The sequence below is a fragment of the Octodon degus genome, unplaced genomic scaffold, assembly GCF_000260255.1.
Source record: "Octodon degus isolate 3935 unplaced genomic scaffold, OctDeg1.0 scaffold00166, whole genome shotgun sequence".
NCBI classification, from domain to species: domain Eukaryota; kingdom Metazoa; phylum Chordata; class Mammalia; order Rodentia; family Octodontidae; genus Octodon; species Octodon degus.
Window position 1 is genome coordinate 3,643,087 of NW_004524742.1, and position 15,376 is coordinate 3,658,462.

General features: G+C 38.2%; 1 protein-coding gene across 1 annotated transcript in view; it reads left to right on the forward strand.

Annotated features, from left to right (window-relative positions):
- Aqr (aquarius intron-binding spliceosomal factor) overlaps positions 1-15,376 on the forward strand; it is a 124,484-nt gene that overhangs the window by 28,462 nt on the left and 80,646 nt on the right. The window contains exons 3-7 of the mRNA XM_004643139.2: positions 1,311-1,451; positions 3,502-3,570; positions 5,397-5,497; positions 10,061-10,137; positions 14,997-15,061. Coding sequence (XP_004643196.1) covers positions 1,311-1,451; positions 3,502-3,570; positions 5,397-5,497; positions 10,061-10,137; positions 14,997-15,061 — 453 coding nt within the window. The remainder of the gene's footprint in view (positions 1-1,310; positions 1,452-3,501; positions 3,571-5,396; positions 5,498-10,060; positions 10,138-14,996; positions 15,062-15,376) is intronic.

The following is a 15,376-nucleotide window of genomic DNA, read 5'->3' on the forward strand; positions in this document are numbered from 1 at the left end:
CAGCTAACCCGCAAGCCCCCTTACCCATTCTGAAAGGGAAGAATGGAGCTAGAAAAGAGTAAGACCAAAGCAGAACTAAAACATGTCTTATAGATTCCTGTCTGTGACTTTACGGCTTGCAGCCCGTTCAGCCTTTCTTGTGCTGGCTTCACCTGAAGCCTGTGCTTTCCTTGGTGAACATTGCATGTTCCTGGCATTTCCAAGTAAGTTTGATCTGCACTGAAGCCTTGATCTCTTTTCTTTAGGTGTCTGTTCTGCCCTCTCAGGGACATCTGGCAGGGACTCTGACCCTGTCGCACATTTTTGCCTTGCTTTCTAGACCTTCCTTTGAAATATGAATCAAAGCTTCTGTGAGTCCATAACTTTTTTTTTTTTTGTGGAACCGGGCATTGAACTCAGACCCTTACACTTGCCAAGGAAGCACTTATTCCACTGAGCCATCTCCCCAGCTCCCGTGAGTCCATAACTTTTGCATTCCATGTGTCTATAATAAGATTAGCTGCAGGTGGCTAATGTCAGGGTTTACTTCCAGCATGAACAGTAGCCACTCTGAGTGCTGGCTGGCTGAGCATAGTGAAATGAGTCCTGAGGAGCCAGTTCCCTAGGACTTGAGGGTGATAAGGATTGCCTGGACTCCACAGCCATTGCTGTGGGAGTGGTGTAGGTAGAGTCTTGGTCTAGAGAGTGGATGGAAACACTTAGTGTAGACCACACATTTGGAGCACTTGACAAGTGGAGATAACAGGAGGAAAAAATACATCAAAGAGACTTTGATATATGTATTTCTGTTATTCACATGTTATAAGAACTAACATAAAGCAAGAAAAGCTGTCCCTGAAGTCAGTTACAGTGAGAAAACTAATTTTTGCTAAGGATGTAGTTTCCTTTTTTAGAAATTAAAATAGGGGCCAGGGAGATGGCTCAGTGGAATAAGCGCTTGCCTGGCAAACACAAGGGCCTGAGTTCAATCTTTGGTTCTGAAAAAAAAAAAAAAAGAAATTAAAATATTTCAGATCCTAATCAGAAAATAAAACTTAAATACAAACCATCTACAGAAGAAAAACTAATGGAATTAAAGGCATGATTTTATTAGTTAGCTAAAGATTTCCTGTTTCTCAGTCCTGTCAGAAACCTCTACTTGACTTGCTACCTCTACATGTAGGTAAGCGTGTGATAGTCCTGTCATGTGTATACCAGTAATCTTTTTGTATTTTTGCAACAGGTTCCTAAAAAGCTTACTAATATTCTTTTAAGGAAGAAAAGTAGGTGAGTGAACTAGTCCAAAATGAATTTTTCTCTTTTATTTTCAGACTTTTAAGAAGAAGCCAGACTACTTCCCATTCTTTTTTAAGTGTATCCTGACAGCAGCGCTGGCTGACACTGACGGTGAATTTTCCCTCCATGAACAGACAGTCCTGCTGCTTTTTCTTGATCATTGCTTCAACAGTTTGGTAATTTTACTTTTATGTGTGGGAGAAATTTTCAAGTTTTTCAGTTATTTTAGATTGAGTTTAGATGAGATTCCTCTGTGGCCATCTCTTCTTGAATACTAGTGGAGGATAATGCTGTAAGCCTCACTCTAGCCACTTCTTAGGAAAGTCATTTTGTAAGATATTCACTGTTTTAATAGTTTTAGACTTGATCCCTCCTTTTTCCTATATAGACTCTTAAGAAAAACAAAAGAGTTGAAAGCACTAAAGAAAAGCACAGAAGCGAGCAGCAGTAGATCCTAGTGATTTTGACCTTTGACTAGTGAAGTCTGTGCCACAGTCTGCGCACCTGGGGCAGTTTCATTGCTGCTTCGTCATGCTTCATGCTCAGGCCAGCAGGACCGCAGAAGAGCTGTGTTCTCAGTTGAACGATTGAGGTCATAATGGATGATCTATGATAAAGTCTTAGATTGTATGTGACACACTTTCATCCTTCGTAAGATGATCTAAAGGCATGCCGTGTTTTTAGTATTTAATATTTCTTTCTTTTTTTTTTTCTGAACCAGGGATTGAACTCAGACCCTTGCGCTTGCCAGGGAAGCGCTTATTCCACTGAGCCACCTCCCCGGCCCCTAGTATTTAATATTTCATTTGAGTTTCTCTGCTGTGATTATCTGATGACTCATTTAAGGATTGAGTCCTTCAGAATTGATAATACACTTGTATGGAGTTCTCTCTTAAGTTTTTTTCTTTGCGGAACTGGGGATTGAACTCAGGCCCTTGCACTTGCCGGGGAAGCACTTACTCCACTGGGCCATCTCCCCAGCCCCTATCTTAAGTTTGGATGTTGATGGAAGTTTATTGCCTATTGCTATGTACTGCCTCACTTGCATCTTGTAAAGGCATAAAAAAATTTATACCCCTGTAGATACTGCTGTGACCTGTTTAACAGTTTGTTAAACTAAACAGAGCAAACAGAAATTGACCAAAAGTAAAATTTAATTAGTATAGCATTAGTAGTGTGGTTGTAGGTTTAATCAGTTTAAAGCCTAGCTCATTATAGGAATGTTTTATCTTTTTCAGTATGTTGTCATGTTCTTTTTTGAGGCAGTCATGTTTGTTTTCTAAAGTATCTCTGAACACTAAATAAATCAATACTGCTAAGCCACAGCTGTTAAGAGAAATAAATTGTTAAGTTCCTGTAAGCCTCTGGTTATAGCATTTCTGTTAAACTATTAGTATAGTACATTATTTTTTGTGTGTTTATGTTTAAAGAAATTTATTTGATATATTTATTTTATTTATTTTTTAATTTATTTTTTTGCGGAACTGGGGATTGAACTCAGGCCCTTGCACTTGCCAGGGAAGCGCTTATTCTACTGAGCTATCTCCCTGGTCCTGGTATATATATTCATATATATTTTGATTCATTAACCTTATCTCACCCCAAACACTTCTATTCCTGAATGTAAATTATCAAGCAGTGGTTTCTCAATAAGGTGCAGCAGAGTCTTAATGTCTCCTGATCTTCAGATAGCGGTAGTAGCACTTCAGTCTTGTTTGTGGGATCTACTTTAAACAGAGAAATTATCAGCGAAAAGAACAAAGATGCATGAAATGTATGAGGCATGTCACTTTTTTTTTTTTTTTTTTTTTTTTTTGCACAGAACTGGGGATTGAACTCAGGCCCTTGCGCTTGCCAGGGAAGTGCTTATGCTACTGAGCCATCTCCTGGCCCCATATCACTTTTTTGTATTATGACTGCTATAAGTGAGGTAGAGTCAGCTCAGCTTTAGCTGGTTCCCCAAGCTATCTGAATGACCTTGGAGAGCCATTTGGGGCTTATAAGTTACATTTTTGTGAGTAGGTGTATTCAAAGTATAAAATCTGCAAATAGCTAAGTGGCTTTCTTTTTTAACTATTTAATTTTTAAATAATAAATACCACCAGTTTGAAAGTATTGGTGACATGTTTTCCTCCTCAGACTTAATAGTGCAGTACATTACCTGTGTAAAGACTTTTGTAGGAGTGCTAGAATATTTATAAATTTGCTTTCTTTGTGCTTGAACAGGAAGTAGACTTGATACGAAGTCAAGTGCAGCAGCTTATCTCCCTCCCCATGTGGATGGGCTTACAGGCTGTAAGTATCTACTTTCAAAATGTCATGTGTATGTATAAGTAGAAGCTATGCTTTTAGATCATGTATTTTTAATATGGATATAAAGCATTAAGTAAAAATCTTTCCTGCTTAGAAAAGTTACCATAAGTGTAGTTTTAAAAGTTTTAATATTTTTATGTACATCCTAGTGTGTTTTACCTAATTTCTGTTTTTTAATTTGAAAAAAATTAGCACCTGTTGCATTTGTAGAATAAGGGGAATGATTTAGCTGTTTGTTTTTTTTTTTTTTTTTTTTTGTGAAACCAGGGATTGAACTCAGGCCCTTACACTTGCCAGGGAAGCACTTATTCCACTGAGCCATCTCCCCAGCCCCTGATTTAGCTGTTATCCTTATGTCTTTGGATAATACTAAATCAAACTTTATTTATTAAATTCCTTTTTTGGGGGGGCTGGTGAGATGGCTCAGTGGTCTGAAGCACCTACTTAGGACAAGCTAAGCAAAGCACAGGGACCGCAGTTCAATCCCCCAGCACCACTTGCCAGCCAGCCCCGCCCCCTGGTGGGCTGAGCTGGCCACACACACACTAAATAAATAAATAAATAAATAAACTAAATTCCTTTTTTAGAATGTATATGCAGTTGTAAAAGGTCTAAATAATTTTTATTAGTAGTAATTTTTATCATTTTCATCAAGTCTTTATTGGATAATATGTATGCATAACTAAATAGCATATTTTAGGAAATACAATTAAGACTACTGCCATCAGTCTGAGATGCAGAGGCAGGAGAATTATAGGTTGGGCCCCTGCCTGGCCAGTGTAGTGTTTTACCAACATCTTGCTCAGAATGGAAAGTAGAAGTAGGCTGGTGCTGCAGCTCATTTGGAAGGCTCTGGGTTCAATACCAGTATCAGTGAAGCAGTGTTCCTGCTGCTGCTGCTGCTACTACTACTACAAATGTTAAGATTATCAGAGTTCAGTGTAATATTTTTTTTTCAGAATTCTGTTTTCTACACCGTTGAGTGTTGACACACTCAAATATGTAGATTTACTCAGTGTGTCGGTGGGAGAAAAATATGACACATTCAAATAATATTAGTTAAAAAGTAATAGTTGCATTAAGAGACTATGGTAATGGTAGGGTGAAATTTCCTTAGGAACTATCCTGTGGCTAGTTCTTTTTTATATATTGTTTTGAGACTTACATTTTCAAACCTCATTGATTCTGCTTATCCATATTTAATGTTTATATTTTGCAGATTTAAATCCTTAATTTTAGAAATAAAAATTTGATTGATAATTGAGCTCAAAAATCTTGGTTATAAAAGGTCATTTCTTTTGACTGACTTTGCATCAATCAGTTGACTCCGAGCTGCACTCAGGCGGTACGCTTGTGTACATGCTGTTCTGCTGTGTGTTTCCCAGTCAGCTCTTCTCTTTTTTGGTACTGGGACTCAAGCTCATGCCCTCACACAGGCACTGTGCCGCTGAACTTGATCCCTGGCCTACAACCAGTCAGTTCTTGTATTGAATAAATTTGTTCAAATTGTCATTTTTATATTTTCTATGATTTTATTTATTTATTTATTTTGCGGAACCGGGCATTGAACTCAGACCCTTGTGCTTGCCAGGGAAGCGCTTATTCTACTGAGCCAATTCCTCGGCCCCTGTGCAAGAAATTTTTAAAAATATAATTTCTAATATTTTAGTTTTTCAGGTTAGTCCTGTTGCATGCATTGTTCTCTGTTACGTAATGTATGTATTAGAAAATCTTCTAGTAATCGAGCTAATCTTTATCCTTGTGCACATTGATGTTGTTGGTAATTTAAAATCACATCTCTTGTTCAGGCACGATTGGAATTAGAATTAAAAAAGACACCCAAGCTAAGGAAATTCTGGAACTTGATTAAAAAGAACGATGAAAAGATGGACCCAGAAGCCAGAGAACAGTATGTGGGCGCACTTACTCCCCTCCAGCTGCTGTGCCAGGCTATGGGGCTTGGATGGCTTCGTGATTCGTTGCTTCTTTTTATGTAGAGCTTAACCCAAATAAATTAATGATAAGTGCTCTTACTTAGATTGTTTTAGAAATATTTTTGTAGAAATCTAAAGGAGAAGCCACAACGTGACCATACTCTTCTTTTCCTTTTCTCCATACCAGTGATAAGTGCCACTGTTTTCTCCCCTCCTGCTTTTTGTAGTCTCTCTCCTGCATGGTTCTTTTTGCTCCAAGTCTTCAGACTATCAGGTCAACATTTTTTTTCTGACTCCTTCATGCTAAACAGTAACTTTTATACTCCCCACCCCCATCACTTATTCATTCAAAAACTTTATTTTGCCAGATACTGCTCTTGGCATTGGGATACAGCAAAAAACAAAAGTGATTCCTGCTTTTGTGGAGAATATTCTAGTTGGGAAAGATCGCAGTGAACAGATGAATTATGGAATATGTTAGGTGCTAATGATAACATATAAAACAAAACAACAATCACATATAGGGATTAAAGAAGCAGATCAGCTTGACTCTTAAAGCTATCAAATCCGTGTTCAGAATTTGCAGATCTAAGTTTTGTGTAGAAATTGATTCTTTCATCATGGATTTATTGGTACATTTATTATGTGCTTTATAAATGTTACCAGGGTATTTTAAAAAATATTGGATTGTTTTGGCCATGTTAATTTTTTTTTTTTTTTAATTCTTTTTGGTGAAACCGGAGATTGAACTCAGGCCCTTGCACTTGCCAGGGAAGCGCTTATTCCACTGAGCCATCTCCTTGGCCCCTCCATGTTAAATATTTTTATCAACACAAAATTTTACTGTGCACAATTTCAGGCATCACCTTTATTTCATGGTTAATTTCAATAGTTATATTTAGTTTTGCTTGATCACAGTCTGTGATACCTTTTATTTCATGGAATAAAGAACCATGTTTAGACACAGAGGTATGACTGCTGCTTTCAGAAATTTGTTTCCTTCTGAGCTGTCTCCCCAGCCCAAAGTTTTGTTTTGTTTTGTTTTGTTTTATGCACAGAATATATTTATTGAAAGAAAGAAAGCTCCTGTCTGAGAGAGGGACAGGAGGGGGGCCTGAGCGGGTAGTCCCCCCACCAAAGTTTTTTATTTATTATTATTTGTGTATGTGTGTGTCTGTGTCTGTGGTACTGAGGATGGAACTTGGGACCTTGTACTTGCCAGGCAAGAGCTTATCCTGCTGAGCTATCTTCCTAGCCCAGAAATTTGTTTACTTCTATCACTTTGAAACTGAGCTTTGGGCTGGTGAGATGGCTGGGCTGGTGAGATGGCTCAGTGGTCTAAAGCACCTACTTAGAACAAGCTTAACAAAAGCAAAGGGACCGCGGTTCAATCCCCCAGCACCACATGCCAGCCAGCCCTGCCCCCTGGTGGGCTGAGCTGGCCACACACACACACACACACACACACACACACACACACACAAATAAATAAAATTAAAAAAAAAAAAAAGAAACTGAGCTTTGCTCCAGTTTTTCCATCAGTAATCCTTTGTCTCCATTTTTAATCCCTTCTCCATTAGCTCCTGTTTTTCACCCAATGTGCGTGTGTGTGCACACATGCAGCGTGCATGCTTGCTCAGGACTTGTGGTGGGCCTGTGATGACAACCTTTGGTTCTGTCATACATTTAATTAACTTGAGATTAGTTTATAGTTCCTTTTTCTTTAAATCTTGTACCTTCCACTGAACTTTTGTTCCCACTTTCCACATCTACCTGAATTGTTCTTTTTGACCTTACCATCACCTCGTTTAATACTTTGTGATTTTTGTGTTTTATGTCATTTCCTTTGAATTCCATTTGTCCTGTTGATTATAATCTTGTTGTATATCCTTCCTCCTTTTAACAACTTTAGCTTTTTCTCCTTTTCAATTGTTTTTTTCTCTGTCTTCCCTGGATCCCAAGTTCAAGGTATTAGTGTAGTGCCAGGATTTATCTTTTATAGTCTCCTAGTTCTTTTCCTTAGTCCTCAGGGGTTTTTGAGAAAACTTGAAGTTGAGAAAAAATAAGTAACTTGCCTTAAAAGATTCACATGTATACATATGGCAGAATTCTAATTTGTACCTTATTTCTTTGTTTGCAGTTTTTTTCTTTGACAACTTTGTAAGTGAGAAATTTGTGGTAAGAACTTGTGATTTTAGAATTTTGTGATAAAGTTTTTACTTCACTTCTGCTGTGGAGAGTCTTGAAAGGAACTTATTGGTAGAGTGATATAATCAGGCTTAAATTTTGGAACAGTGTCTCTGGAGGGATAAGGTTTGAGGCAGGGACAGAGATAGGTGTAATACTTGGGCAAGAGATCAAGAGATTTTGAACACAGTGGTATTGGAAGCAAAGGGATAGTGATGGAGAATAGAACTATTCAGTCGATGTTGGTGAACTGTTGAAGTTGAGACTGACAAGTGGTTTTCACACTGGGCGATGGAGGGGACAGTGAGATACTCACCAAGATGGGCTTCAAGCCACCTGGGTAAAGAGGTTGCTTCAGTTTTGGCAGCCAGTTGGAGACTGAGGTCTTGAGAAATATGAGTGCTGCATTTGTAGGTGCATACGTAGTAATAGAGACCAGCGGATGGGTGGGATTTCTTTAATGAAGTCTAAAGCTTGCGCAGAGGATTGAGCACAAAAGGAAATGCAACCTGAAGTTAGGCTGGTGCATGCCCAAGGAAGAACTGCAAAGGTGCGCGTCAGCGAGATGTGTTTATGAGTGAGTGAGACCTGCTGTGCCTGCGGTAGCCCCATCTCTCCCTGAATTTCTAGTCTGTCATCTCTTCATGTCTTTCTGGCTAACCTCTTGTCTCCTGGATTGTACAAAAATTGCCATCTTTGTAGAATTTGCTTTTTTCAAAGAAACCTTGCTGTTATCTAATTGTAATTTAGTCCTAAATGTCTCTGTTCCTGACTTCATTTTCTTTCTTTCTTTCTTTCTTTCTTTCTTTCTTTCTTTCTTTCTTTCTTTCTTTCTTTCTTTCTTTCTTTCTTTCGGCACCAGGGATTGAACTCAGGTCCTTACACTTGCCAAGCAAGCACTTACTCTACTGAGTTATCTCCCCAGCCCCTGACTTCATTTTCTGTCCTTCAACTATACAACTCCATACTCTGTACTTCTGCTTGGAGGAGTGTCATGAATTCAAATTTAGCTTAACTGAATGTTATTGTTTTTTACTCCTAAACTTACCTTTCTGTGTGTGTATAATCAGCCAAACAGTCATGTAGAATTCACCCTTTGTCTTTCCCCTATTTTCTTCTGTTCTCATTGTTGTCACAGTTTAGGCCCTTGTAGCCTCTTTTCTGAACTACTACAGTAAATTCCTCTTTGGCTCTTGTAGCTTTTCCACAACACTTCGGTTTAAGTAGTCCTTGTCACAGTATGGTTATTTTGTCATATTCCTATTCAGAAGCTTTTAGTAGTTTTTTTTTTAAATCCCTGAAGGGTAGATTCTGAACTTTTTACGGTGGCTTTCAAAAGCCCTCAGAGGAGCCAGGTGTTGTGATGCTCACCTGCAATACCATCATTTGGCAGGCTGAGGCAGTAGGATCGCTGCAAGTTCAAGGACAGCCTGTGCGGTGGTGAGACTTTGTCTCAAAAACTAACAAAAGAAAAACAAGCCTCTAGCTATTTCTTGTGACCTTCAAATTGTTGAGTTAGTTTAGGAATTCTTTAAGATTTCTTCCCTAAATCTCTTCTACCCTGCTTCCACTTCCTTGACCACAGTTCTTTCTTCTGAACTCCTAGAACATAACACCTATTTCTAGAATTGCAATTTGTACAGTTGTTTGTAGAATAGATTCTAAAATCAGATTTAACTAGATTCCATATTGCCTTTTGTAGGTGAATTGGGCAAGTGTACTTCCCGTCTTTGCAGGGAACTACAGGTAAAAGCCAAGCGGTAGCTGCTGTGTCATAGGGCTGTAGGTGGTATTAGATGAACTCACTTCTTATGAATTGTTTATGCAGCGTAGATTGTGGCAGAATCCTCAGGTAATGTGGAGCAGTTTAATTCCTTGCTAGCTTGTGTTGCTCATTACCTTTATATTATAGATCTTAGCACTTCTAGTAGATTTTAATCATTCCTTTGTATTTCCAGCAGGAGTGTCATAATTGCCTGCAGTCATCCAATAAATGCTGTTTGTTGATTAATTAGCGTATTTTAAATTAGGACTGACTAGAAAATTGATTTTTAAACTAATCTTTATTTTTTATCCATTGTACTCGATTGTATTTAGTACTTTATTGCATAAAAGTATAAAGTTGCTACAGTATCTGAGAGAACTTGAGACGCTTGTTAGGTCAGCAGTGAGAGAATTTGTTTCTTCATATAGCACTGTATTTACAGAGGAGAAGCTGTGTGTTCAAATTATGTTCCCAGTGACAGAAGTAGAATGTTTGACTAGTGGAAGAAAGGCTTATTCAACATGCAAGATTTATTTCTGAAATACCAGTTTCTCATACATACTTGGGTCATATTCTTTGATCCTAGGGCCTATCAAGAGAGAAGATTTCTTTCACAACTCATCCAGAAGTTTATCTCTGTGCTGAAATCAGTCCCACTTTCTGGTAACTGTCCTTTTACTCGTTTGTGAATGTTTACATGTGATGCTATAGATACACATTTATATATATACTGTATACTTGTGTGTATATGGAATTCCACATATGGGTGGAATTTACTCATCTTTAGAAATATTTGAAAAGAATTTGAAATTACAGGAGATTATGTGTGATAGTTGTCAGATCAAGATAATGGTGGCTAGGGCCGGGGAGATAGCTCAGTAGAATAAGCGCTTGCCTGGCAAGTGCAGGGGCCTGAGTTCAATCCCCGGTTCTACCAAAAAACAAACAAACAAACAAACAAACAAAGATAATGGTGGCTGAGAATTATAAGTTAGGAAAAAGGGGACTTGGCAGTTTGAGAAAGATCAAAATGAAGGCACTTTTTGGGGGAAGGAAATGGAAGAATCAAGAGTGACCCCAGATGTTTTGTTTAAGTTGCTGAATGATTGGAATGATTTTGCATTGTATCAACAGAATGAACATCCTTTTTTTTTCTAGTGTATGCAGTCAAAAGATTAGGCCCCCTTGAAGGATTGTTTTCAAAACATCAGTATGGTTATTGAAATGTTAATTTAGTTGCCAAATAGTTTTAGTATTTGCTTACTAGGCCCAACTCTGGTACAGGTACTGTGGTAAACAGTGAACAAGTTTTCAGATGATAACCAGATATTATATAGAGATAAAAGAGAAAAATTATTTTGATTTTTTTTTTTTTTTTTTTTTTTTGGTGGAACCAGGGATTGAACTCAGGCCCTTGCGCTTGCCAGGGAAGCGCTTATTCCACTGAGCCATATCCCTGGCCCCTAGAGAAAAATTATTTGGAGATATAAGCTACAAAATAAAATGAGTCAAGTCTATTTATTGATGAAGTAATATGTACTATATAAAGATTCTGTACTATATTGGAACATATTCTTAGTATTATTAAATATACATGATGAATACATAGTGTGTGTACTGTATACTTATATACCAAGAGAGATTAACTGTATTTGGTTGTGTAGATCTTTGTAAGCATTTAATCAATGTATGTAGAATACTGTTAACTTAGGTATATGTGCTACATAAGATGTTATTTAGTATTTCTTTATATATTGTTTAATATTTAAGTATAATACAGTAGTTTTAATATTTGCTAAGTTAAATCATTTTTATGATTTTTTTTTTAAATCAGAGTACTGCTTAGTTTAAATTTAACAGAATTTCCTACTAATGCTAACTTTCCAAACTCAAAGTTTTAGCCAAAATTCAGTGACAAATAGATACTAGTGCTATAAATCAGCTGTACCCAATTTGGAGCTTAATACATGTGTCAGTATATTCAAAAGATTGTAATATGCTTATAGTCTCCATGACATAATATTTTCAGTCATTTTGTTAAGTGCCTTAAATTTGAAAAGAAAAAAATTGGGGTTCTTATCACAAATAGTAACCATAATATGTAGAACTACCAATGTCGCTAATAATCAGGGACATGGAAATTTTTTTTTTTTAATTTAAAATTTTTTTTTTAACATTTATTTAGTGTGTGTGTGTGGCCAGCTCAGCCCACCAGGGGGCGGGGCTGGCTGGCATGTGGTGCTGGGGGATCGAACCGCGGTCCCAGTGCTTTGCCAAGCTTGTTCCAAGTAGGTGCTTTAGACCACTGAGCCATCTCTCCAGCCCAGGGACGTGGAAATTGATAGCTCTAATTGTGTAAGAATGTTTGTGTAGGGTCGTGTAGGTTAAAAAAATAGCAGTAAACATAAGGCCTACAGTAATTGTAGCAGTGCATGACCAGCTATCTCTTGCTACTAGTATTTACATGGGAATACTTTTATTTATTTATTTATTTTTTTAGGGAAGGATCTACAGGGCTTTCAGAGTCTCACTACTAGATTGGACTCATAGTGATCTGCCTATTTACAGCCTCCCAAGAGCTGGGATTACAGGCGTGCACCACCATGCCCAGTCTCAATTGCCATCTCAGCGTGTCCCGGGGGTGGAATCGAACCCCCAGCCCCTGCACCTGCTTGCAGGCACTTTAATCTGCTGAGCTATTTGGCTCGCCCTGAGAATACATTTCTTAATCATGAGCTCTTGTCACGCGCGGCCTTGCCAGCAAGGAAGATGCGACCACTGGTTGTGTCTGCGCAGCTTTTATTGCCCTGTTACATCAGCCTTCTTTTCCCTCAAGGACCCTGCTCTTAGCTTATAAATCTCAGGGCTTCCAACCATGGGGCGCCACGTGTGTATCGTCCATTGGTCCAGGTACGCGGAAGCAATGCATTAGCCCAAGCCTTGGCCTTTTATGGAGTGGTTGATTACCAGGAGCGCTCACCCCCTGAGGTGGTGGAAGGCAGAAACCGGCGCCATCCTAGGGCGCGGCTACACGCAGCTCCCTACAAGCTCTGATCAAAATTTGTTAAAAGGAGCCAAGATGATGCTGGAAATATTGTATCAGTTCAAAAGGGACATGAAGATAGGTGGAATAGTTAAGCATTAGGCTAATTATTAAAAGGAGAAGGATTATTGTCTGATTTTATAGACTCATACAAACAACAAGTTTGTCAGTTTTTTTTTTTTTTTTTTTTGGTGGAACCAGGGATTGAACTCAGGCCCTTGCACTTGCCAGGCAAATGCTTTTTCTACTGAACCATCTCCCTGGCCCCTGTCAGTTGTTTTTTTTTTTAATTATTTATTTATTTTTATTTATTACATTTATTTATTGTATGTGTGTGTGGCCAGCTCAGCCCACCAGGGGCGGGGCTGGCTGGCATGTGGTGCTGGGGGATCGAACCGCGGTCCCTGTGCTTTGCCAAGCCTGTTTCAAGTAGGTGCTTTAGACCACTGAGCCATCTCTCCAGCCCCCTGTCAGTTGTTTTAAAAGAGATCTGTGTAGGATGGTTTGAAATGTTCAGGCTACCGTGAGAAGAAGGAAAAGTCCTTGCAGTACACTTAGGAGACAGATGATAAGTATGTGGTATCTGTGTCTAAAATCAGGACTTCGTTTCTATACTGAGTGCACCTGTCACCACCAGGGCAGAGTTATGCCCTGTGCTTTGTTTTTAAATTTTAAGCTATTGGTAGCATTCTTTTTCAAACTATAAATGATAAGCAGTGGAGTTTGCTGTTTTTTAAGTTTCAGATAGAGATGTCTTTTTTTTTTTTTTGACAATTTTCAAAATGAAATATAGCACCAAAGGACTAGCTTGAATGAATATAATTTAAAAATTGCTCCTTTAAGTTCTTTAGTTTAAGTAGTTCCGTGACATACCCTACATCAGAAAGCCTCGATTCTAGTCCTACATCTGCATTTCATTTTCTCTGGTCCTCAATTTCTCCCATGGATAATGGTTGTCTAGAATAGGTGTGTTTAAAGGCTTTTCAAGCTATTATGCTTTGAAAAATCTGGCTTATTAGGTGTCTGTTAACTAAAAAAGTTCCAGGAAAAATTCTAGACAACACTTTCATGTATTAATGACAAAAATGTTTGCATTTTCTTCACAAAAGCTTTCCATTTTTCCTGTATAGTGTAAATAAATAATTTTAAAAAGACATTTTTAGTCTGCCTTTTACACTTCTGGCACAGGTTACTCACTGCTGGAAATCTGACCAAGTGCAGCCGAGACCTCAAAATTATCGATATTTTAATTATAATAAGCTTGGCAGGATGGTTTTATCTGGTAAATGGAAGACTATTTCCAGATATTAGGGAAAAGCAAAACTTGAGCTTGAAAAGTATTTCATATCATAGGGTTTTAATATTTAAAAACAAAAATTAATGTTTTTTTTATTTTTATTTTTGCAGAACTGGGGATTGAACCTCAGGCCCTTGCGCTTGCCAGGCAAGCACTTATTCTACTGAGCTATCTCCCTAGCCCCCTATTTTCTCTTTGCTGTAAAGCTAGATTCAGTAGACATCAGCCCAGTATAGTGGTGACAAGCCTTGTAGTTTACAGTGGTAACAGCCAGCCAGCTGTGGCACATGTGAGCTGTGTGTACCAGCACGGGTCTGGTATCTGTGTATGTACATGTCTTTTTTTTGCGAAACCGGGGATTGAACTCAGGCCCTTGTGCTTGCCAAGGAAATGCTTATTCCACTGAGCCATCTCCCCAGCCCCTTTTATGTCTTTTTTTTGACAGTTATAAAGATGAAAGATAGCAACAGAGGGGTAGCTTGAATGCCTATAATTTGAAAAAATGTATATGTATTCTTGTGCATGTGAAAGAACTTTTAGAAGTTAAATATGTGATGATACCAAGGAAAGTGAAGGTCTTTAATCTCATTTTTCAAAAATTTATTTATTAAGCACAAACTTTTAAAAGTTAATAATCCAGAAATGTCTTTGCATACCTGAACTTTAAAATCTACTTTTAACCCAGGCCTGATTTTATTTTCTCTTCTTTGTAGAGCTAAATATTGATATTTTACTTCTTTTTTTTAAGTTTATTTATTTATTTGTTGTGTGTGTGTGTGCGTGTGTGTGGCCAGCTCAGGGGGCGGGGCTGGCTGGCATGTGGTGCTGGAGGATCGAACCGCGGTCCCTGTGCTTTGCTTGGCTTGTTCTAAGTAGGTGCTTTAGACCACTGAGCCATCTCACAGCCCTGATATTTTACTTCTTAAAAATACATGGGAGGAAAAAAAATACATGGGAAGGGGCGGGGAGATGGCTCAGTGGAATAAGTGTTTCCCTGGCAAGCGCAAGGGCCTGAGTTCAATCCCTGGTTCCGCAAAAAAAAGGGAGATTCATATTTTAAATCATACTCCAATTATGAAGAATAGAAAATAAGTGATTTTGTCTAAATTGCTATGTAACTGTGCGTTAAGAAATACCAAACCAAATGACCTAACGAAATTCTAACATGTTTCTGATGTCTAGAACCTGTCACTATGGACAAAGTTCATTACTGTGAGAGATTCATTGAACTTATGATTGACCTAGAGGTAAGAAATTATGGTAACTTGTTACATCATCAAGAGTAGGATTAAGCACTGGAATGTTTGCTACCTCATACTGGCAGTATTTTTTTTCTTTTTTCTATTTTTGCAGAACCAAGGATTGAACTCAGGCCCTTGCGCTTGCCAGGGAAGCATTTATTCTGCTGAGCCATCTCCCCGGCCCCAAATATTTAATTGTATGGTTTTTACTTTTTTTTTTTTTTTCCAGAACCAGAAATTGAACTCAGGCCCTTGTGCTTGCCAGGGAAGTATTTATTCCACTGAGCCATCTCCCCAGCCCCGGTTTTTACTATATTTATT